Source organism: Heptranchias perlo, chromosome 29 (assembly GCF_035084215.1).
Source record: "Heptranchias perlo isolate sHepPer1 chromosome 29, sHepPer1.hap1, whole genome shotgun sequence".
Classification (NCBI taxonomy): domain Eukaryota; kingdom Metazoa; phylum Chordata; class Chondrichthyes; order Hexanchiformes; family Hexanchidae; genus Heptranchias; species Heptranchias perlo.
This window is the reverse complement of record NC_090353.1, coordinates 32,167,422-32,192,015: the sequence shown is the minus strand read 5'-3', so window position 1 is coordinate 32,192,015 and position 24,594 is coordinate 32,167,422. Positions and strand designations below refer to the sequence as shown.

Genomic DNA, 24,594 nt, shown 5'->3' with positions numbered 1-24,594 from the left:
CCCACTATAAAAATGAAACCTCTCCAATGCTGTTTTTAGAGCCAAAAAATGATATCTGGCACCAAAAGGCTTCCAACAATCTCAACAAGTGGAAGGCATTTGGCTCTGATTGTTTTTTTTTTGCTTCCCGTGCAGATGGAATAACACTGGGGAACTTAATACTAGTGGAATGCTCTCTGCATTGATCGGAGGCTGCCTGGAGCTTTCCTTTAAATAGAAATCCACGGCACATTTGGGCAAAATATGTTTAATTTTCCTTTTCAAAAACAGCATTTCTTACCTCTGACACAGTTTTACATAGATTGAATTACACAGAATGTACAGCACAGAAACAGGCCACTCGGTCCAGCTGGTCCATGCCAGTGTTTATGCTCCACACGAGCCACCTCCCACCCTATCAGCTTAACCTTCAATTCCTTTCTCCCTCGTGTATTTATCTAGTTTCCCCTTAAATGCATCTATTCTATTCACCTCAGCAACTCCTTGTGATAGCGAGTTCCACATTCTAACCACTCTGAGTAAAGAAGTTTCTCTTGAATTCCCTATCGAATTTATTAGTGACTATCTTATATTTATACTGTGTACAGTTCTGGTCACCCTATTACAGAAAGGATATTATTAAACTAGAAAGAGTGCAGAAAAGATTTACTAGGATGCTACCGGGACTTGATGGTTTGACTTATAGGGAGAGGTTGGATAGACTGAGACTTTTTTCCCTGGAGAGTAGGAGGTTTAGGGGTGATCGTATAGAAGTCTATAAAATAATGAGGGGCATAGATAAGGTAGATAGTCAAAATCTTTTCCCAAAGGTAGGGGAGTCTATAACGAGGGGGCATAGATTTAAGGTGAGAGGGGAGAGATACAAAAGGGTCCAGAGGGGCAATTTTTTCACTCAAAGGGTGGTGAGTGTCTGGAACGAGCTGCCAGAGGCAGTAGTAGAGGCAGGTACAATTTTGTCTTTCAAAAAGCATTTGGACAGTTACATGGGTAAGATGGGTATAGAGGGATATGGGCCAAGTGCAGGCAATTGGGATTAGCTTAGTGGTATAAACTGGGCGACATGGACATGTTGGGCCGAAGGGCCTGTTTCCATGTTGTAAACTTCTATGATTCTATGATCCTTCGTACCAAAAGCTCTGTACCACCATAAAAGGCACAAGACTGCATCAATATGATTGTCAGATGATCTTTTGCATCATCTTAACAATCTCAGGGTCAGCCGTGGCTCAGTTGGTAGCACTCTCGCCTCTGAGTCAGAAGGTTGTGGGTTCAAGTCCCACTCCAGAGACTTGAGCACATAATCCAGGCTGATACTTCAAGTGCTGTACTGAAGGAGTGTTGCTCTTTTGGATGAGACATTAAATCAAGGCCCCGTCTGTCCTCTCAGGTGGCTGTAAAAGATCCTGTGGCATTATTGTGAAGAACAATAGGGTATTTCTCCCCGATGTCCTAGCCAATATTTATCACTCAACCAACATCACTAAAACAGATTGTATGGTCATTATCACATTGCTGTTTGTGGGATCTTGCTGGTTGCAAATTGGCTTCTGCATTACCGACATTACAATAGAAATTACACTTCAAAAACAAAGCACTGGCTGTAAAGTGCATTGGGACATTGAGGTTGTGAAAGGTGCTATATAAATGTCTCCCCCCCCCCCACTTTTCTTTTGAGTAGATTACAAGTCGTAATTATCTGGACTCGAGAGTATTTGTTGTTTTTCCCTTTCCTCATCCCTACTAAAATGGTTTTTCAGTCTGTTTGTAGAATCATAGAATGGTTAAAGCAAAAGAGGCCATTTGGCCCTTCAAGCCCGTGTTGGCTCTTTGTAAGAGCAATCCACTAGGTCCCATCCCCCTGCTCTTTCCCCGTACCCCTGCAAATTTTTTCCCTTCAAGTGTTTATCCAATTCCTTTTTGAAAGCTACGATTGAATCTGCTTCCACCACCTTTTCAGGCTCCAGATCGTAACTACTTGCTGCGTAAAAAAAGTTTTCCTTCATGTTGCCTTTGGTTCTTTTGCCAATCACCTTAGATCGGTGTCCTCTGGTTCTCAACCCTTCCGCCACTGGAACAGTTTCTCTTTATTTACTTTATCTAAACCCTAGATGATATTGAACACTTCTATCAAATCTCCTCTCAACCTTCTCTGCTCTAAGGAGAACAACCCCAGCTTCTCCACTCTATCCATGTAACTGAAGTCCCTCATCCCTGGAACCATTCTAGTAATTTTTTTCTGCACCCTCTCTAAGGCCTTCACATCCCACCTACGATGCTGGCCGACATGCCCGTTTGCTGCGATTTCTGGTTTTGATTCAGATTAGCAACTTTTTGCTCTTTATTTGTATCTCTACGTAAAGATCATCTTCCCTTATTCTCTACTTGCACAAACTAGATGTTATGATTAAAAGTGGGTATTAGTAGTCCAGGAAGCGTGAGGAGTTTTTCGTTTTAACCCTCACATGCCACAGCAGCCAGACTTTCCACTACTACACTCCCAGTCCACAATTTTCGGCTCATTGACTTTAATACCTCGCTCAGAGAACCCTGGCCTATAGCTGCAGGGACGTGTAATTCCGAGGTTTGTCAATGTCTTTAAAAATTAATCTGCTCTCCCGCAGGCACTAATTCCTGCTGGGCAAACAGTTTCAAAGATCCCAATTGCTCTTTGGGATCGTACCCAAGTAGCCACATTTCACTACGAAAGAAAGAAAAGCACTTGCATTTACACAGCGCCTTTCATGACCTCAGGACATCCCAAAGCACTTCAGAGCTGATGAAGTACTGCTGAAAAGCAGTCACTGTTTTTATGTAGGGAAATGTGTGTGATGTGATAGGATGGCAGGATGTGACTAGTGGTGACCCCAGGGATCTGTACTGAGGCCTCAGCTTTTCACTACATTTATAAATGACTTAGTCAAAGGAATAGGGAACCACGTTTGGAAGTTTGCTGACAACAATAAGTTAGGTGGCACAGTAAATAGTGTAGATAGGAACAGAAAGTTGCAAAGGAACATTAAATAGATTAAGTGAGTGGGCAAAACTGTGGCAGATGGAGTTCAATGTTGGGAAGTGTGAGGTCATCCACGAAGATAGAGTATTTTCTATATGGTCAGAAGCCAGGAACTCTGGAACAGCAGAGAGATTTAGGGGTCCACGTACAGAAATCACTAAACGCTAGTGGACAGGTACAAAAAAGTTAAGAAAGGCTAGTAGAATGTTGGCCTTTATGTCAAGAGGACTGGAATACAAGAGGTGGAAGTTATGGTCCAGTTATATATAGCTCCGGTTAGACCCCATCTGGAGTACCGCACCTCAGGAATGATATATTGGCCTTGGAGGGGGTGCAGTGTAGATTCACTAGAATGATAACTTGGCTAAAAGGGTTAAATGATGATGACAGGTTGCATAGACTAGGCTTGTATTCCCTTGAATACAGACGATTAAGGGGTGATCTAATTGAGTTGTTTAAGATGATCAAAGGATTTGATCGGGTAGATAGAGAGACACTGTTTCCTCTGGTGGGGGAGTCAAGTATAAAGGCGCATTTCTTTAAAATTAGAGCTAGGCCGTTCAGGGGTGATATCAGGAAGACTTCCTCACACAAAGGGTAGTGGAAATCTGGAAAACTCTCCCCCAAAAAGCTATTGAGGCCGGGGGTCAATTGAAAATGTCAAAACTGTTCGGCTAGGGTATTAAGGGTTACGGAACCAAGGCGGGTAAAAGGAGTTAAGATACAGATCAATAGCAGAACAGGCTTGAGGGGCTGAATGGCCTATTCCTGTTCCTATGTGAACCTAGGTAGTGCTGTTCTACCACGGTGAGCACTGCAGCTGAATCTCATATGTTCTTTGCCCGACTTCCACACCCATAGTTTCCACCAAGAGTCACTGGATGGTGAGCAGGAGATCTAGTTTTTTTTCTCTCCTACCTAGCGCTGGAACACTGGAGCCAAGTGTTACGCCCCCTAACACTGCCCTAAAATCAGCGAGTTCAGCACACACTGCAGGTCGAACTTGGGATCTTCCTAGTCAGTCCAACACTGGTTACTGGTCTTATCCACCAACTGCGATTATTTTGGTTTTAAATCCACCAATCCGGCAGAGTCAGGAAGACTGCCAAATAAACCCTACGCCATAGTTTCTCGAGTGGTCCTGGATGTGACAGACTTTCTTAAGTTGGAGAAGGAAGGAGCACCACAGGCGAAGAACTAGGGAGAGAAACGGAAGTTAAAATAATTTGGGAAGAATGAATGAATTTCACTCCACAACCTCAATAATATGGATTTTTATTTTTGTGTTTCTCCATGGAAATGATTGCAGCACATCACAACTGGAAAAAAATACCAAACATTTTTTTTTTGTTTAAAATGCAGCAACTTTTTTTCGTTTTAAAATACTGCCACTCTGAAGCGGCCATTAGTGCAGGTTTTGATGATGTAGTTACTCTGAAAGCTGTCGAGATTCCTCCTGCTGAGAAACAAATCAGTACTAACACTGAATAGTTAAATGTTAAACATAGCAATTATTTACAGAACGGGTTTCCTGCCACAGAGGCGACACTCACGGGCAGAGGGGTGGGGGGAATGTTCTCCTGTTCTGATGTTGTCGAAGGCTTGAACGTTCCCCCATCCTTTTTATGACTCATTTACTCTTTTTGAACCCTCCCCGTCCTGAAAATATCAACTCTTGCTGGGGTGCAATTCCATTGGCGCTGGCATTCCTTGCCAAAGCAGCCATTTTTCAAGTGTGAGCCTTGGCAGCGAGCGTTTGGCAAGTTGTTTGACACCCAAAACCCAATCCTGTCCTCACCCGAGACACACAACTTTCCAACAGGAGTCACTGGACAGTGAGCAGGAGTGGGAACCCTGGACGATTCCCCACCCCTCTAGCCTAGGGGCACAGAGGCTATTTGTGGCACCTGAACTGCACAGCCCCAGTTAACAACTGACCAGGAATCGAACCTGGAACTTTCTGCTCAGTGTTGCACTGGGCGCTGTCATGTATCCTCAGCACTAGTATATCTCCTGTGGTGCTGCTCACAATGTGTCAGTGGTACAGAACATAGTGGAACTACAAAACCACCTAGTAATCGCAGCTTGTGCCTAGATCTGTTTACTTAAGGAAATCCCATTATAATCGATTACAAAGGCATGTTCAATGTTAAGTGTTAACAAAAAACGTGAACAAAAATCGTGACAACAGGAAATGAATTTTACGGACAGGAATTATGCGCGTACACAAGACTTTTTTAATATAATATAGATATTTCATTGAATTTCAATACTAAATTCTGTAGAAACAACTGTAAAGGTCATGGGGCTTATGGTTCGTGAATAAACCATAATTACATTTTTATTACATGGGATTCAAGGATTATTACTGGTGTTTTGGAGATAACATTCTGCAATTCCATCCATTTTCTGTGAAAATCTTACATACAATGGTAAATATCAAAATGTTATTTTAAAAAGGACAATCACTTAAAATTGAAATGTGTCTGTCTACTTCTCATATCCAAAGCAAAATGATGAAAACCATATACATATAAAAAAAAGTGAGGTGGAATTATGACAAATATTTGGGACAAACTAACCAGGCATTGATTTTTGATCAATAGTTCCACCAGATAGAATTGACTAAAAATACTCTTGGTAGGATAAGCCTTTCACAACACTGAAGATAAGGAGAACATCCCCAACAAATGAGAACATATACAATGCAAATAATATTCAGAGTAATAAACCTATAACATTTACAATGCCTTTAGCAATCCGCCTTCACAATCGGCCAACAACTCAAGTTAACTATTATTCGTTGCAACATTTACACTTGTTCCCAGACACTTGCCGTTAAATATCTTTTTTATGATCTGTCCCTTTAAAATGGGAATACATAGCCAGAGGCCAGTTAGCTTCACACCTGCATTCTTTTTCACCATTCACACTGGAGAGAAGTGGTGGCAATCCTGGGCTTTTAACAAGAACACTATTATTTAGTTGATGCGGTGAATCGTCTGCACGGCCATGCTTAATGCTCGCTGTGACCTAAAGACGCATGGCCATTTAAAGCTGTAGTGTGGTACAAAATTCTTCCTTTCCAACATGTAGGCAGGAGCTAAACCACGTTTTAAAAATTTTTTAAAATCTCTTCACAATTGACAGCGGTGGAAAGAAAAGGGTTAAACATACAGGCTTCCTGCTGCTACAGTGGGAGGGAAATTGCCTCACAGCAGTGTGTGAGGGCACTGCAGCTTTAAAGGGGAAACCCCAGAATGTCTTAAATTATTCCACTTCGAATCACGATTCCAAAATCTGGTAACAAAAACACCTTTGAAGTGTGGCTGATCTGAACCTCACGTTGATTCTGAATCACTGCCTTCAGTACTGCTTACCGTCAACGCAGAGAAGCCATGTGGCCACAGCAATTATCATCTTTTTTTGGATCCATTTAATATTTTTTTTTTCTAAAGTCAAATGAACCCTCTTGCGCTCAAAACTAAACACATTTATCACACTGGCCACAAGCAGACTTTTACTTTCCTAATTCGGTTATTTTTCTAAGGTCTCCTGTGCCACTTGTCGCTCCCCAGCCAAGAGGCGGCCTTTCGGGATCAACACTGCTCTACAGCGGGCCCAGGGTGATGTGAACTCCAAACTTTGCGCCCTCTTTCCCCCTGTGGATGAACACAAGATTCACCTCACTACCTCCCCCCAACAAAATAAGATCAAGAACCCTCGTCCTCACATTTCACGGCTAAAACACCTACACATTAGTCAGCCTCAGAACATTGTTTTTTAAAAAAAGTCATCCTAACACCCCTTCCTTGCTGATTACTCATTATGGAGAAGGCAGTGGGAAGTGAAATGCAGTCTCACGTGTTCCTCCTTCTGTGTGTGTCAGTGTGTAAATCTCCCCCACCCCAATCCAGTTCAGTGGATTTACAATAATTTTAGGTTTGCACTCTTCCAAAAAAAAAATCAGATTTTCCAAATAATTCCAGGCTGGCAACATATTTTTCTTCCTCTTATACATTTTACCTCCTTCCCTCACCCTAGAGGTAGAATGACCTACAAGTCACTCCACTTGTTGGGCCAGTTAAAGACAGGACGTGACTCATTCCGTCGGCAGCAGGTTAAGGACTTGAGCTCGAGATTATGACCTGCAGATGCAGCAGGTCAACTTGGCAGCAGATTCGAAACATCCAATCAAAACAAACGACTATTGGGTTTGATTTGCAATCTAAACAGTTTGCATCAATAATTTCACCATCGACTTATTAATTGAAGGAAAGTAGGGTATATTTTCCCTCTCCTTTAGTTAAGTCGTCGAGCTGACTAACAATAACAAAGAAAAACCCTGTGCAGTTACCGGCTACAGAATTAGACACGGAGACAGTTTTTAGTTCCGTTGATATTCATAGTTATGCAAAGCTGCCCAGTGTTTGCTTTGAGTAGTGGGATAACAGCTAGTCACAAGGAACTCCCTGTAACCTCCTCCAGCCCTACAACCTTCTGAGATCTCTGCGCCCCTCCAATTCTGGCCTCTTGTGCATCCCCGATTTCTTTGCTCCACCATTGGTAGCCGTGCTCTCAGTGGCCTAGGACCTAAGTTCTGGAATTCCCTCCCTAAACCTCTCCGCCTGTCTACCTCTCTCTCCTCCTTAAGACGCTCCTTAAAACCTAGCTCTTTCACCTGTCCTAATATCTCCTTATACGGCTCAGTGTCAAATTTTGTTTGATAACGTTCCTATGAAGCACCTTGGGATGTTTTACTATGTTAAAGGCACTCTATAAATGCAAGTTGTTGTTGTTGTAGACTGGTTTCATTCAGGGTAGAAAGAACTCAATGTAGCTGGTAAATTTATTTCTGCATTTGCCAAATAGCATTTGTAACCACTGGCACATTTAAAGGCATGTTCCTCCCTTGGGGTAACAAGTTGTACTGTAGTTACATCTATAGTGTCTGCTGGGTGCATACTCCACCTCCCAACCTTGAAAGCTAATCCCGATAGATCAAATCCTGTTGGGTATAGAGCTGCGTATGGCAAATTAAATTAAACAAAGGAAAACTAAAAGGGAGGAGTGTTACTGAAATTACACCTAAATAAAAAAAAACTGCAAACAACATCTCAGAAATGGTCTCCACTAATGCAAAAAAAAACCATGAACTTGACAGTACCAATGTCTGACCTTCTGATCTAAGGAAACAGGTTATGAGGGCGTATACTCATCTAAAAGCTGACGGCACGCAGTATTTTTACATTGCGAGATCTAAGCTGGCACCACCAGGTTCCTGAAGTGAGGGTCTTGTGCAACCAAACATAAGCCCACCAGGACGTGCTATGGCCGGCTGCTGGGAAGACCATGTTTTGGTCTTAGCAAGAACTGGACTTTAAGAACCCAGCAGCATAAGTGGATTATAAAAGCACCCAAATTGTGCCTGGTGATTCAGGATCTGCTTCAGCGTCTAAGAAGCTTTGTGTCGTCACAAACCCTTCATTCATTACAGCGTGGTGCAAAATACACCAGTAAACGAAGAAATGAGATAAGCGGCAGTCTATTAAAAGTGGGGATGATTGTTCGTAAATCATCCTCGAAAGGAGAGCAGTGTCCAACCTAAAGATCTTCTTAAATCTGCCTGAATGGTTCACCCCACCCCCCACAACAAAATTGACCTGTTCTTTCTCTTCTCAGATACCAATGGGCCTGTTGTGCCTTTCCAGCATTTTTGGTTTTTAATCCGATAAAAAAGTTTGGATCAAACGTTTCCTTTCACATACACCCCCCATAATCACCACTGTGCAAACAATTTACAGCCCATTCTACCACTTTTACTTTAAGTATATTTGTACTTTTAGATGATGCAAGTTATTTTGAGGTATGTATTAAATTCTAATGTGTACAGCACACTTCCTGCAAGAGTCACATTTGCTTCCTGTCACATTTTAGCCATCACACCTCAGCATGTCTTCTGACTTGTCATAAGCAATGCCATGGGAGATATACGTACTTAAATGAATACAGCCAGAGATTAAGCTAAAAATACAAGTGTATTTTTTAAATTTGCTCTCCAGATGTGGGTGCTGTCAAGATAGCATTTATTGGCCATTCCCAGTTGCCCTGAGGTGGTGGTGGCGTTGACGGCCGGCTGCCTTCTTCAGTTAGCGATTGTATTTACAGCCGAGTGGCTTGCTAGGCATTAAGAGTCAATCACATAGTGTGGGGCTGGAGTCACATGTAGGCCAAATCAGGAGAGAAGTAGCAGGTCCTCCACACCGAAGGACATTAGTGACCTGGGTACATGTCGAGCTGTCTAGCCCTCGCCAACCCATGGTTACTCAGTAAATTGATAAGTCAAGGCTTCAGAGATCCCTTTTTTAAAATTCCACTTCAAAAGCTCTCATTATCTGAAGTCAGACAGTGTGGATTTCCAGAGTCTCTTTGACACTTCCCTGAATTCTCATTAAGAGGGCTGTTGAGGACCATATTTTAACCAAGCTGACAGATTGTCTAGCCAACCAATTAATCTACTTTAAAAAAGAGACTAGGACCATCAAGGTTGGCAGGTAGCTACTTAAGCAGGCAGAAAAAGTTACTGAATGATACCAGGGCTAAAAGGGTTAAATTATGAGGGCAGGTTGCATAGACTAGGCTTGTATTCCCTTGAATATCGAAGATTAAGGGGTGACCTAATTGAGGTGTTTAAGATTATTAAAGGATTTGATAGGATAGATAGAGAAAAACTATTTCCTTTGGTGGGAGCGTCCAGAACAAGGGGCATAATCTTAAAATTAGTGCTAGCCGGTCAGGGGTGATGTCAGGAAGCACTTCCTCACACAAAGGGTAGTGGAAATCTGGAACACTCTCCCCCAAAAAGCCGTTGAGGCTGGGGGTCAATTGAAAATGTCAAAACTGAGATTGATCGATTTTTGTTAGGGCAGGGTGTTAAGGGGCCAAGGTGGTAAATGGAGTTAAGATACAGATCAGCCATGATCTAATTGAATGGAGGAACAGGCTTGAGGGGCTGAATGGCCTACTCCTGTTCCTATGTACCTGACTGTTGTTCCAGATCTTTTGTGGAGGTAATCCTGTTACCAATCAGCCCAAGTCCAGTGTAGTTTTGTATAAAGGTTAATGTTTAATACCAAAACAATACAGGTTCACAAACCATTTACAAATGGCACTCAAGCTACATGGTAGGACAATCTTCTCCATGAACCAAAGATAATATTCTGAGTTCAGTGACATGTAAAAAGGACATATACTGCAAGCTAACAATAAGCAGTAGGAGTGTGGAAGGCTGGCAGCTATGGTGGGGTGTTGATTTATTGGTTAGACACATGATCAGTAATGCTATAACCCATTTGAAAATAAGTTGTTTTAAGTACTGTAAATTCTGGCCTTCTAGTTCCTCCAGCATTTTTATTTTTACAATTCACAAACTTATGCACTTGAGTGATTTGTTTTTAGTTTTTTTTTTACACGAAGCATCTAACTTCCTAGTGTAAATGGGATTTAATTAAATAAACGAGGTTATCATCCAGAGATGTAACATTTGTGCCAAACAAGTGCCAAGCAATGACCATTTCCAAGAGAGAGTCTAACGACCTCCCCTTGACACTCAGCGGAATTCCCATCGCTGAATCCCCTATCAACAACATCCTGGGCATCACCATTGATCAGAAGCTCAACTGGACCAGCCACATAAATGCCGCAGCTACTACAGCAGGTCAGAGGCTGGGTATTCTGTGGTGGGTGGCTCACCTTCCAATTCCCCATAGCCTCTCCACCACCTACAAGGCACAAGTTAGGAGTGTGATTGAATACTCTCCATTTGTCCGGATGGGTGCAACTACAACAACTCTCAAGAAGCGTGACACCATCCAGAACAAAATAGTCCGCTTGATCGGCACCTCACCCACTGGCCTAACATCCATCATCGGCGCACCGTGGCTGCAGTGTGTACTATCGACAGGATGCACTGCAGCAACTTGCCAAGGCTTCTTCGGCAACACTTGGCAAACCTCCGCCGCCCAGAAGGACAAGGGCAGCATAACACCATCACCTCCAAGTTCCCCTCAAAGTCACGCACCATCCCAACTTGGACATTTATCCCCGTTCCTTCATCATCGCTGGGTCAAAATCCTGGAACTCCCTATCCAACAACATTGTGGGTGTACCTTCACCAATTGGACTGCAGCGGTTCAAGAAGGTGGCCCACCATCACCTCCACAAGGGCATCTAGGGATGGGCAATCAATGCCATCCTTGCCAGCAATGCCTACATCCTGAGAATGAATTTTTTTAAAAAAAGATCCTTCACCATTAACTTTTACAGATTCGTCTGGAAAAAAATTCCTGACGAAATATATATTACATATTTCCCAATTTTGTAACTCAGGAGCACACATGCCGTGGAGAAAGGTTTCAAGATTTGCAAGTCTTATTTCCTTGAACTCTCCTATAATGCATTTGACTACAGCCAATGGGGCAAACGTGATGGCTCCAATCCTGCCTGTTCCACTGACTTCTTTCCGAAACAGAAACCCTTCCAATAACAGACTCAACGACTAGCACACACAGCAAAATCGTGTTAAGTATGACACATTTAAAGGATGCGTCATGGGATGTTGTATCACATTGCTTCAAATCACTTGTTCCACTGATACCTACCTACTGTGCAGTATGTTTCAGAGATTATTTGCAAAACACAGAAGTAAAACTACTTGATACCAGAGGTATTATTGCACTCTGTAAGCTTCTGTAATATTTCAACGTGATGTTATTAACAGCCTAGCAAAGACAGTCTCTCTCGGTTAGGGCTAGATGTAAAAGAAAATTCAGCTCAGTGAGCTTTGGCCAGTAAGCCAAATGATCTGGTGACCAAAACATGGTTTCATAATAGCTACTGTCATCTGGCTACAGCATCTTTAGTCAGAATGTAAGTATAGTGAACAGAATCACTCCATCTCCCCGTCCTCACCCTCAAAATATCAGCAAAAATAGTTAAGACTGACTAATGTAGAATTAGTTGAAGTCCGGTTAAAAAGCATGTGAAGAGTTTATAAGTTACTCATCTGGAAAGCAATCACTTGTGGATTGATGAACACAGCACCATAAAATAACGCCTCTTCCCCATCTCCTAGTGAGGGAAAGACCAAAACCAACGCCCCTCCCCCTCAGTTTACATATATATCAATAATGAAGTATATTTCTTTTCTACGAGTTGCATATTTTATAACTATATACAAACATCTTGAAAGCATTTTGGCATCTACGTCAGTAGCACACAGCTCAACAAGAGTAGCCCAAGAAACTATGCTTGGCCTCTCCAATACTCAGTGTCACAGGCTCGCTGCTGGTACTGTTTTAATTATCAATTTGCCACTCTCTACCCCAAGTGCTAGTTAACAACGGTGCAAAATAATAGAAGGGGCAGGGGAACTTGGAGTTGGTGAGGCAGCGGAGCTGTGTCTCTCCCACAACCCTTTACAATAGAGTTCTCATCCTGTTGCATATAATAGACATCCATTCCTTTCTTCACTCCAAGTCTTTTGTTGAGGCCCTATCCTAGATTTTCTCATCGATGGTATTTTAATGCTGGCGAGAACCATTTCAAATAATACTGATCAGAAAAACGTGGGCCTCTATGTCCAAAGTTACTTGCAAAGATCAAGATCTTGTAGAATTAAATATTTTTCTTTCCTCCTGCACGCTCACACTTTTGCTCTTTTCGGCCAGGCGGTTTAAATGGGACTGGGGTAAACTAAAGGCCATGCTGCATCTTCCGAGTCTACACTTGCCAAGTGGCATTGCATTTACTTCCCACCCGCTCAACCCAAGCTCATAGCATATTGTACGACTACGAAAGCCTGTTGTCTTCCAAAGCTGCACCAGGAATTAAAAACATAACATTTACCAGCAGGAATCTTTCCTGTCTCTATGAACTCTCAGCATTGCGTACCCTCGGTGGCCTTCCTAGAGAGAGTTAGGAACTACAACAGCTTCAAAAAAATGGAGATTATAAATCAACAGGGAAGTGAAAAAATTCTCATGTAAAAATTAACATATAATAAACTATTTTCCACAATGGTGTGGAACTTTAGCCCACACCAAGCGTTGTTATTACCAGGCTTGTACAGTGTACTGGTAGCAACACGCTATATGAAAAATCACACTTAAACTAATATCCTTTAATAACCCCTTCTTGTGCAATGTTCTTAATTCATTACCTCAAATTTTTCGCAGCATTACCACTGCCATTGATGGAATCTGTAAGCACCAGTACTTCCCTCTCAGTTCAGACACAGCCCAAGGGCAGAAATCAAGAATTTTACCGATGGGTTATTTTCCACAGTTCATGTGGACACAGTATCAACCATTATTGTCTGCCATTATGCTTTACTGAAATCCTAATGAGATCACTGTAGAATGATGGGAGGGGGTTTGTACCTGGGTTGGCGGCAGTGCCAGCAGTTAAGTGTACACTACAAACTCTTTGGGAGTCGCACATTAGGTTCAGGCTGCTGATGGGCAAAGACATGGGGGCCCCCTCTCAGTTCTCCTTGAGAAAGCTTATACTGGACCTTCCTCCCTCTCCATATTATTAAGTTACACTCAAAACAGAAATGATAAAGCATGGGGGAGCTCACCCCCCCACAATGAAGCACACAGCTGGGACTGAAAAATGGACCAGTTTTGCTTCAAAAGGAATAAGGCCGTTGAGTCCAAAATTCTACTTAGTTATTTGCCTTTACTTTTGTAAAACAAAACAGAAGACACAAAATAAAGACAAATTCGCTATCTGATGAGTTCTGCAAGAGTTGCACAACAAAGAGACAATATTCTTTCTGTTAGCCTGGATACGGTAGATATGACATACACACATACGCGCACACACACGCAAACACACAGTAGACCCTCTATAATGCGGTCTTTGGAAGCCATAGAAAAAGTGCGTCATAACAAATGGATGCTTTACACGGTAGCTCTATAATAAGGAAGCCATTGACAGTATGCATCATGCCAGAGGTCATGGCAAATCTGAAAATATCGTAGCAAAACGGTTACCATGTAATTTTTTTTTGTCTTTTTTTAAAAAGGCTATCTTCACATAATTCCCTTCCCAACAGTTTTGCCTGCCCTCGGTAAAACCAGATTAAATTCTGGCTTCTTTAAATCAGCTCCTTTGCCACAATTTAGAAAACAGGTTCTATCTTAGGTAAACCCCACATATTAAAAACAAACATAAATCCTTTAAATAATTCAGGATCTATTTGACCAACTTTTAAAACAGGATTCTACTGCCCAATTTGGTCAATCCTTTTATATCCCCCCATATCAAAGTTTTCACTACTTCCAACGACAGGAAGGGGCCTTTCCCATACTCAGCCACTGGGAGTGTGCCTTGTGCAGCCCAAGATGACCACAGTCGCATTTACCCCTTTTTGAGGCAAGGCGCTCCATGACTGGGAGACTTCCCACCTAAAAGATCTCAACGGTAAACTGACACACCATAGACTTATGCCCGGTAGGTTCAGGTGTCAGACAGTGCTAGGACCACAGAACTCTGTAGTGAAGGACCTTTCTTTGGCCTCACCGTCAGCGTTATAACCATGAAAGCTGTAATGATGGCTATGGTCGGTACTACAAACACCATGCTGTGCCCAGTGCCGGGGAATCTCAAAAGGGAGACGTGTAAACTTCACCTTTCAAAGTCTCGAAAATAAACACATGGAGGGCTAACAAAAAGAACACAAGTCTCTTCAGTGATCTGCTCACCGTTCACAGTAAAATCTCTTAGTGAAGGCAATGACAAGCGTTGCATGCAGCTAGGAGGTTTTGACCAAGTCATACACATAAATGTGAAAATCGTCATCAAACTTGATGAAATAGACCGACGGTTTAGCCTGCACTTGGTGGATCACCAATCCCGTTCTCTTTGTGCCGTCCTCCGTGACATACTCCACCTGTTTTCCCACAAGACTTTCAATCACTTCACCAGGCTCAGTTGGCAAAACTTGCTTGTTCTCTGTCACAAGAAAATGTACAATTAAAATCTCACCCAAGCGGTAATGCAATGTATTAAGTTGTGTTTTAAGGGGTGCTTATTGCAGTCAACAGAAATATTAACTCTTCTTGTAATGACTGGTTCGTTACTGTCTTTAGTTACAGTATGTTCAAGTTAATTACACAATTAAAGCATAACAAAAGGCCGGTTTTCCCATCGAGCTCGTTTCTCTGGTATTCACACAGCCCAGGGTCCGACTGTATTTTGAATTCCCTCAAAGTATTTGATTCAAGTACCCTACATGGTTGATTATTCCAAACATTTGCCATCCTTTACTCAAAGGATTTTTGTCTGCACTGCATTAAATTTACTTTTCAACAATTTAAATTTCAAATCTGTATCATCTTGTCCTACCTGCCCGAATTGTATTTAATATTCTACTTTCATCATCTCTGTACCATTTAATAATTTGTGTAGCTCGAGGCAGTTTCCCCTTAACCAATGAATACAAATTATCCCATTTGAAAAATATTGAGGCTTCCTGATTAGAACGGTCCGCATGATTGTCGGGTTTACAGGGGAGTAAATACAGACTATGCTATTTCTTGCAACATTTAGTGGAATAAAACCTAATAGCACCACAGTTCAAATCACTGCATGCAACAGCACTTGAGATTAAATCTCGGCTCGATCGAAGGAGCCTTGGTTTCCAACATGATGTCTGCTGCAGGTTAATAATGGAAAAACAACTTGCCAATAATACAATGAAATCAGGCCCCACAAATTCCCCCCACTATTTGCTGGAGTGTAGCTATGCCATGGATGATATAAAGCATTAATGTTGTATGCGTTGGTCTAAATGGGGAAATGTGTTATGAGCAAAACTTCTCTACCACAAAGACCGACTACTTTCACCTCCGTTACGTTGCCCGCCTCTGCCCCTGCCTCAGCCCCTCTGCTGCTGAAACCCTCATCCAGGCCTCTGTAACCTCCTGACTCGACCATTCCAACGCTCTCCTGTCTGGCCTCCCATCCTCCACCCTCCATGAACTTCAGCTCAATCCAAATTCCTGCTGCCCGTATCTAAACTCGCATCTAGTCTTGCTCACCCATCACCCGTGCTCGCTGACCTACATTGGCTCCCGGTCCCTAATGCCTCAAATTTGGAATTTTCATCCTCGTGTTTAAATCCCTCTGTGGCTTTGCCCCTTCCTATATCTGTGTCCTCCTCCAGCCCTCCGAGAACTCTGCGCTCCTCCAACTCTGGCCTCTTGTGCATTGTGCTTTAATTGATTACATTTTATTTTCCCTTCCAGTGGGTCAAGGAGGCCACCAGCACCTTCTCAGAGCACCTAGGGATTGGCAATAAACATGGCTTTGCCAATGTTACTCGTGCGGATAATAAATTTATACATAAAAAAAGATTGCTGTGCACATTTTGTGGGAATTTCTTTCTTTAATTTTCTCCCTTCTCGTTGAAGATGTTGATTCCCTCATTGGCTGCTGCTCCATAGACAAGTCACCTGATACTACGCCAAAGTGTTCAACATTCACGTGTGAGCCTCAACACCGGGCTATTTGATGACGGAAGGGATTATAACCGAGCCTGGCCCCTTCGTTACTCCAAGAGCACATGCACACTTGCAGTAAGGGGCCACTAGATTGCAATCAAGAGTGGGATTGTTGGCTGCTTTTCCCTTCCCCAACTCAAGGGTGCTGTGGCCAACTAATGCAACACGCTCCGTGGATGCAGCCTGGTACTTTTCTGATCTCTGTGGTTCAGAGACATAGAGCTCACCTCTGAACCACCAAGGGACAAACTTTAATGTGCCTTTCATCTTCAAACTATTTACATCTATAAACTTTTCAACGGGAGGACCCATTAACGTGAAGGATTCTCCTCAGGGTCTAAAGGCTGGGTGTGATGACACATCATTTGTTGAATAACCTGATGCCGCCCCCGCCAGCTCTGCAGAACGACATTAAGGCAGTAGAGGGCGCTGTGGAAGGTGACATCCCACCGCAGCAGGGACGAGGCCTGCTAGCTTCTCGCCAACGCGATGATCAGATCAACTGGAAAGCTGATCTTCTCCACCAACCGTGTTTGGCCAAACAGCATAACATCCAATACCATTGACGGCTCTGTGCATCTCCGTCACCAGATCGAACAGAGCCGCGGCCGTTTTGAGCAGACCGCACGGAGGGACGTGAATGGCTTCCTCCTGTGTCTTGGAATGTCACAAACCAAAGACCTGTGCACCCGAGGCAGACATGTCCACTTTTTGCAGCAGGCTTTCTGGCCTGCTTGGTGCCACCAAAGAGGGTCCCCCAAGAGAAGTCCTCTGTCACAGGCATGAGGTCCGCCAGCAGCTTGACAGCACAATCTGCAGTGCAGGGCCCACTTCCTCAATCTTCAGGGGCTGCACCATGTTCCCAGACCACATCATCGTCAACATTTTCACTTTCCTCCTCGGGTATGTCAATTAGGCCATGAAGTAACTGGGCGCAACCAGATGTGGAAGAATCATCTGTGGAAGACACAAAAGACACTAGACTTTGGACTATGCATTAACTGCAGATGTTTTTGACACGATGACTGTTTCAGAAGACAAGAGAATCACCAATTAGTATAATTTACTGCAAGCACAGCAAACATTATGGGCACAGGACATTATACCTTTAGACTCGACAAGACTTTACTGCAGGCTGGTGGCATCCATTTAACAGAAAACTTTGCAGATATTGTTTTATTCGTGATTGAAACAGAAAAAATTTACTGCGTGACTTACCAGAATTGGAAGCAGAGTAAGATGATAAGATGATAAAGTCCTGCAATTGGCTCTTCACTCTTATAAAGAGGCTTTTTTGATGAAGCCGTGACTTCCCTCCATTTCCCACATTTTCATTTGTGCTGAGCAAACTTCTCATTTGTAAAAGGCTTCAGCTCATTGGTTCCTTTCCTGCAGTCTCCTCCACCACTGGGCACCGGAAGCTTCAAGGTTTCTTTCCCCCCCCCCTCGCAATGGTGGCTCGTGCCTTGCGATCGTTTTCGGTGATGGGTAAAACGCTGTTGTACCTAAAAGGGCATTCTCTTTTGTTTTGGGAGGGGAGTACTCTTTTAACCACTTCAATCTCCGAGAGGCGTGGCCAGCTGTGTATTCTTTGGCCAAATGCTTTCCTCCAACATTCGCCTCATCTTCACAGGTCAATCACTTCATTTCTGCTCATTAGAGAGAGGGTAAATCTGACCATACCAGCTAATATTTTGTTGGATGGCTTAGCTTACCACTGGCGGTAAATTAAGACTCGGTGAAGCCAACGGTAAACATACATGGTTACCACCACAAACCTTTTAAGCCTGATACTCCGTAAAACAGGGTCGATTGAAACTAAATTGGTGCCCTGGGTATACGTTCACCTTGGTTTGAGGGTACCATTCTGATACAATTCCGCAACTAAACCACAGCATTATGTACCTGAATCTGGCAGGATGCGGAGATCTCCCTCTTTGTAATCCTCCAGTAGCTGGTACATATACAGAACAGGGTCCTTTTCATAGGTGATATAATACCAAGTAGTCATGACAGGCGCTCGAGCCAATACCATCCCTCGCCATTCGTTCTTCGATCCGTCATCCTTCTCGAACATGTGCTCGACCGCTTTTCCCACTATTAGCTCTGCCAGATCACCATCCATTATTTTTGTTCGACCTGTTGGAAAGCAAGGATCACAAATCAATCCAGTGCAACAGTCACGCAACTGAGTGTAATAGTGTGGATTTGTCCGAGCAATTCCCATTCCTGAGGATGTTGGCTTTGTTGGGATGCAGTTCTACAGGCGCTAGCAATGCACTGGAACCAGGCATGAGTGGCCATGGCCAAGCCTAGACAGCGGGTGTAGAGAGGCTATTTCTTGTGTGGAGCATCACAACTGAGTTCAATCTTGTCCTGTCTTGATGTCCACACAGGCGTTTTCTGGGAAACCAACCCAATGCTTTTGAACCCAACTGTGAATGACAGGCGTAAACAATTGTGAAAGGCATTCTTTTAATATTCTTTTATTTGTTCGGATTTCAAAGTAGAGAACGGGTATAGCTATTGGCCATATCTAGGCTGGTTAGTGGATTTCTTCTTTGTCAAGCCAATGGTAAGCAAAGGGCTAGCAGGAATACTCCATGAATAACCAATATCGGATATAACCTTCACATTGCAGGAGCTGGGACAAGTTGAGTATCATTACAGACAACCCGAAAGATTTTGAAACATTGTTGTTGTTTTTAAATAAGGTCACTAAGTTAAAGTAAAGTTCTGTAATCTAGCAAAATCTGTTGTGTTTACTCCCGATTCAGTTTACACCCTCAGTTAAATGGTCTGCCACATGTTATTTGGGTTCATCTATCCAGAGGGATCCAGAGGGCATGAAGCATCTCATATTGCAGTTAGCAACATAATGGGTTTATCGTGCAGCCCAGACACGCTAAGTCCTAGGTGCTTTGCCCATAAGGACAGTGAAAGCGTGGGCTGGCCTGCAGAAACTGTCCTCAGTGTTAAGTACTAGATAAGGTTTTTGGAGAGTGCCCAAATCACAAGAGCAGGTCAATATTTGCAGCTGTGTCACCCACTAAAGGAAAGTTTGAAAATCACTGATTTCTATTAAGATCACACTGCCAAGAGGGCCTAAAAAACGGTTTACAACAAAAACAACCTGCATTTATATATTGCCTTTAACGTAGTAAAACGTCCCACAGGAGCAATTATCAAACAAAATTTGACACTGAACCACATAAGGAGATATTAGGACAGGTGACCAAAAGCTTGGTTTTAAGAAGGGTCTTAAAGGCGGAGAGGTTTAGGGAGGGAATTCCAGAGCTTAGGACCTAGACAGCTGAAGGCACGGCCGCCAATGGTTTAGCGATGAAAATCGGGGATGCGCAAGAGGCCAGAATTGGAGGAGCAGAGAGATCTGGGGGGATTGTAGGGCTGGAGGAGGTAACAGTGATAGGGAGGGGCGAGGCCATGGAGGGATTTGAAAACAAGGATGAGAATTTTAAAATCGAGGAGTTGCCGGTCAGCGAGCACAGGGGTGATGGGGGAACTGGACTTTGTGCGAGGTAGGTTACGGGCAGCAGAGTTCTGGATGAGCTCAAATTTACAGAGGGTGCAAAGTGGGAGGCCAGCCAGGAGAGCATTGGAATGATGGAGTCTAAAGGTAACAAAGACAGAGCGCGCACGCACACACACACACACACACACACACGCACGCATACACACACACATCTGGTGTTCATGGGATGTGGGCGTCACTGGAAAGGCCAGCATATATTGCCCATCAATAGGTCTCGTGTGTGGATGTCGAATGAACAAAGGATCAGGTTTGTTACTTGATGTGCCCATCCCTCCACACAGTTGACATTCATTGTCTAGGCTCACACGGCCATTTGAGGGGGGGTACCGGAGGACTGCTGGTGCCCACAATATCATGCCCCACCATGGACCGTGGCCCTCAGAGGGTGAGGAGGGGGCAGAAAGGTGGAGTAAACTGTCAGGGAGAAAAAAAATACAAAAACAAAATGATGTTGACTTAACAGTGCATCACCACAGATAGCTCTGCTGAACCAAACTTTGTTGATGTCCCTAAAACAGAACTCGAGACTGTCATGATTTACATAAGCTATATAGTTACTAAAAGCACAAATGGAAGATAACAACAGGTAATTCAAATGAGCGGTATCTTATTTAACAGAGAATGGAACATAGTTACTGTATAAAATGTCAACCTTGACTCTACTTATAATGATTTTTCAGTCTATTCACCGTCCCTCTCCAGGGATTACAGTAAGGGCCAGCAACAGATATATGCACCAGATCTTAAATTAAATTAACTGCCAGAGCGTACAGACTTGTAAATTTTAGTTAAAAATCCCCAGATTTGCATTGGTTTATTCTAGGGGAATGCAAATCATAGTGCCTAACAGTGAAGTCTTGGAGGAGGTTTTAATCTGACAGCAGTAGCTGACAGCCATCATTTATATTTAATCAATACTGCAAACTCACTATGGACGTGAACTCAGAGTACAAGTATTTAGAAAGCAGTATCAGGCACTCTCCGATAATACAGACCATTGATGGAAATCTGTGCAAACTCATTTTGGATTTGTGCCACAGTAGACTACGGAAAGATTTCATTTGACTCCTGAGAATTTTCAAATCTCTTGAACACATCTGGGTACCAGAAGCTTTGAATCAGTATCTGTTGTGAGTTTAATGACACGTACAACTGTAAACAAATACACAAAAAACAAACACAAGACCGTAGGCCAGCACTGAACTACCTACCAGTTTTATTGGGCAGTATTTCAAGCCCCGAGACCCTCTCATCTTTGAAAAGTTCAATCCCGTACACACAATCGAATTCGTCGTACTTCACCAAGAAGAGTGAGGGGTTAACTGGCAGCTGGTCCAGGACTGTGCCCTTCCACTGAGTAACCACTCCGGTCTTCTCCCTCCATCCGTGCTGCACTTTACAGCCAACAATACTACGCTGTTTATAGGCAACCGGATCACTTGAATCTGCTTTGGTACGTTTCCTGGGAGTTAAAACAGGACAAAAAAAATTGTTATAGCTTGGACTGGTTTGGCTTTGTTACACTCCCCTTCGGTTGTAGGCCAAGTGCATTTGAACAGTCGGCCAATGATATTTAAAGCACCGTTGCCGCACTGACGCCAGATGCACGGTTCTCAAGTATAAAGGACCCAACTTTTGTACAGGTGGCAGCATTGCCAACCCAAATGTTTTCGGGAGACTTGCAATTGACATAGAATTTACAGCACAAAAACAGGCCATTCGGCCCAACTGGTCCATGCGGTGTTTATGCTCCACACGAGCCTCCTCCCACCCTACTTCATCTAACCCTATCAATGTATCCTTCTATTCTTTTCTCCCTCATGTACTTATCTAGCTTTCCTTTAAATGCATCTAATGCTAATCGCCTCAACCACTCCATGTGGTAGTGAGTTCCACATTCTCACCACTTCTGGGTAAAGACGTTTCTCCTGAATTCCTTACTGGATTTAACTGTGACTATCTTATTTTAATGGCCTCTAGCTTTGGACTCTCCCACAAGTGGGAACATCTTCTCTACCTCTACCCGATCGAACCCTTTCGTAATTTTAAAGACCACTATCAGGTCACCTCTCAGTCTTCTCTTGTCTAGAGAAAAGAGTCCCAGCCCGTTCAGCCTTTCCTGATAGTTGTGTATCCTCTCAGTTCTGGTATCATTCTTGTAAATTTTTTCTAGATCCTTTTTGTAATACGGAGACCAGAACTGTGCTCAGTACTCCAAGTGTGGTCTAACCAAGGTTCTATATAAGATCAACATAACTTCTCTGCTTTTGAATTCTATTCCTTTTTGTTTACACGTTTTATGGCCTTGTTAACCTGCGTTGCTACTTTTAACGATTTGTGAATTTGCCACCTCCCACTAACAATGCGGAGCCCCTCCCGTGCAACTGCCCCCTTGCATTGTTGCGCCATTTTACATTATGACGCAAGCATGCAGGTGCATGGAACAGAAATCGCTGGCCCATCCTGCACATTCCCACCCCCGCTGTTCCATTGATCAGATCGAAAGACTTAACTTTCACCGGCTTTTGAGCCTAATCAGAATGGATCTCGTATTTGAAAGAATCTATCTCCAAATTGCAGTAAATTGTGAAACTGAATTTAGTGCAGTGCTAAAGGGGTAATCTTATGATTAGAGTCAGGCCATTCAGGAGTGAAATAGGGAAACACTTCTTCACACAAAGGGTAGTAGAAATCTGGAACTCTCTCCCCAAAAGGGATGCTAGGTCAGTTGAAACTTTCAAGGGTTATGGATCAAAGGCGGGTAAATTGGGTTGAGGTACAGATTAGTCACAATCTAACTGAATGGTGGAACAGACTCAAGGGGCTTAATGGCCTACTCCGGTTCCTATGCTCCTAAGCGTGTCAGTACTTTAAGAGTTTTAATCCAGCCTGCTTACTTATTTCTATTTCGCTTAATTGTGCGGAATTTTGGCTTTAATGAAGATACTGACAGAAATTCAGTCAGCGGAACAATGCACTAAGGTAAACCTATAACTAATGTATATGTCGGCACATTATATGCTTCTGCGTTGATGTGAACCACTGAATACTTCAATGTGTACACACTAGTGGATTTTCTGTAACTGTTCAAAGTGAGCACTGGCTGCATGGTGACTCCTGGGTTAGGTAAACTACATGTCGGAGGGTGACTCCCATGCACACTCACTTTGTTTGTTTGCATCAAGACTGGGCTGCGTGGGAATCGTGTAGCATTGGGGAGGGGCGCCCCCAGAGTCCGTGTTACCACAGGCTGTTTGGGGAAAGGGGAAGTGGGGATGTTGTTGGATTTCTGACTGCAGTTCCGCACAAAGGGAGTCCCAGCCCTCAACCGCGATGGGGGGGAAAAGCAGCCAAGGAGGGACATGGAGGATAAGAGGATAGAAAATAAGGAACAAAATCAGTGGATCTAACAGCTAGTTAAAAAGTCATGAAACTGGAGGCCCGGGGAATCACACTGTCAACTTCATTGTTTGGTTACAGAATCCTGTAAGTCAAGGAACAAGTTTAATGGGAAGCATGGCACAAAGGGTCAGTGCGCCAATGCAGTACCAAGCTGTGGTCAGGTACAGTTTTAACCACCCCGCCAACAAATCCCCCCAACCCCCAAATCCAGTATCTAATCTCAGGCTTGCTAGCCAAAATTGGGAGCTAGAGAAGGGAAAGTGGCTCCTGCCCACAAACCAAGATGCTAACATACTGCAGCATGATTTATTTTTCTAAAAAATGAACAAAATAGGCTGCTGCAACCACAAAAAAAAAATCAATGAGAATTTTGAGTTCACTCAATTCATCACTGGACATCAGCCAACAAGCAGCCGACACCAAAGCAAATAGAAACTAGGCCGGCAGTGGATCGGGCTTTTGTTAGTACTTAGCAACTGTATCCATGGTAACAGAGTTGCCAGGGCTTATTCACTAGATGCAATACCAATGGATGTTTCCATGGGGTTCCCACCTCCAAATTACAATTTAACTTTATTCCACATTATGTGAAGTTGTCCTTGGGTTAGGGTTTGCTTCAAGTTGTCACGGTGCCAGCTGTGGCTCAGTGGGTTGCACACTTGCCTCTGAGTCAGAAGGTTGTGGGTTCAAGTCCCAATCCAGAGACTTGAGCACAAAATCTAGGCTGACACTCCAGTGCAGTACTGAGGGAGTGCTGCAGGGTCAGGTGCTGTCTTTCGGATGAGATGTTAAACTGTCTGCCCTCTCAGTTGGATGTAAAAGATCCCACGGCACTGTTTCGAAGAGGAGCAGGGGAGTTCATCCCCAGTGTCTTAATCCCTCAACCAACGTCAGTAAAACAGATGATCTGGTAATTATCACATTGCTATTTGTGGGATCTTGCTGTGCGTAAATTGGCTGCTGCGCTTCCTACATTACAACAGTGAGTACACTTCAAAAGTACTTCATTGGCTGTAAAGCACTTCGGGGTATCCTGAGGTCGTGAAAGGCACTATATA

The 24,594-nt window shown here is 43.4% G+C and overlaps 1 protein-coding gene across 3 annotated transcripts in view; it reads right to left on the bottom strand.

The window, feature by feature from the left end:
• Positions 1-231: 231 nt before the first annotated feature.
• Positions 232-24,594, bottom strand: part of LOC137299578 (spindlin-1-like) — a 71,022-nt gene continuing 46,659 nt past the window's right edge. Inside the window, exons 3-6 of one of the 3 annotated variants that reach the window (XR_010957927.1) lie at positions 21,346-21,596; positions 18,487-18,720; positions 14,782-15,031; positions 4,130-4,210 (exon numbers count right to left, since the gene is read on the bottom strand). Coding sequence is in view for 2 of the 3 variants with exons in the window: in XM_067968423.1 (XP_067824524.1) it covers positions 14,832-15,031; positions 18,487-18,720; positions 21,346-21,596 (685 nt within the window). In the remaining variant the exon portion in view is untranslated. Of the gene's footprint in view, positions 4,211-4,272; positions 15,032-18,486; positions 18,721-21,345; positions 21,597-24,594 lie in introns of those variants that run through there. The other 2 variants (XM_067968424.1, XM_067968423.1) reach the window with 2 other exon arrangements.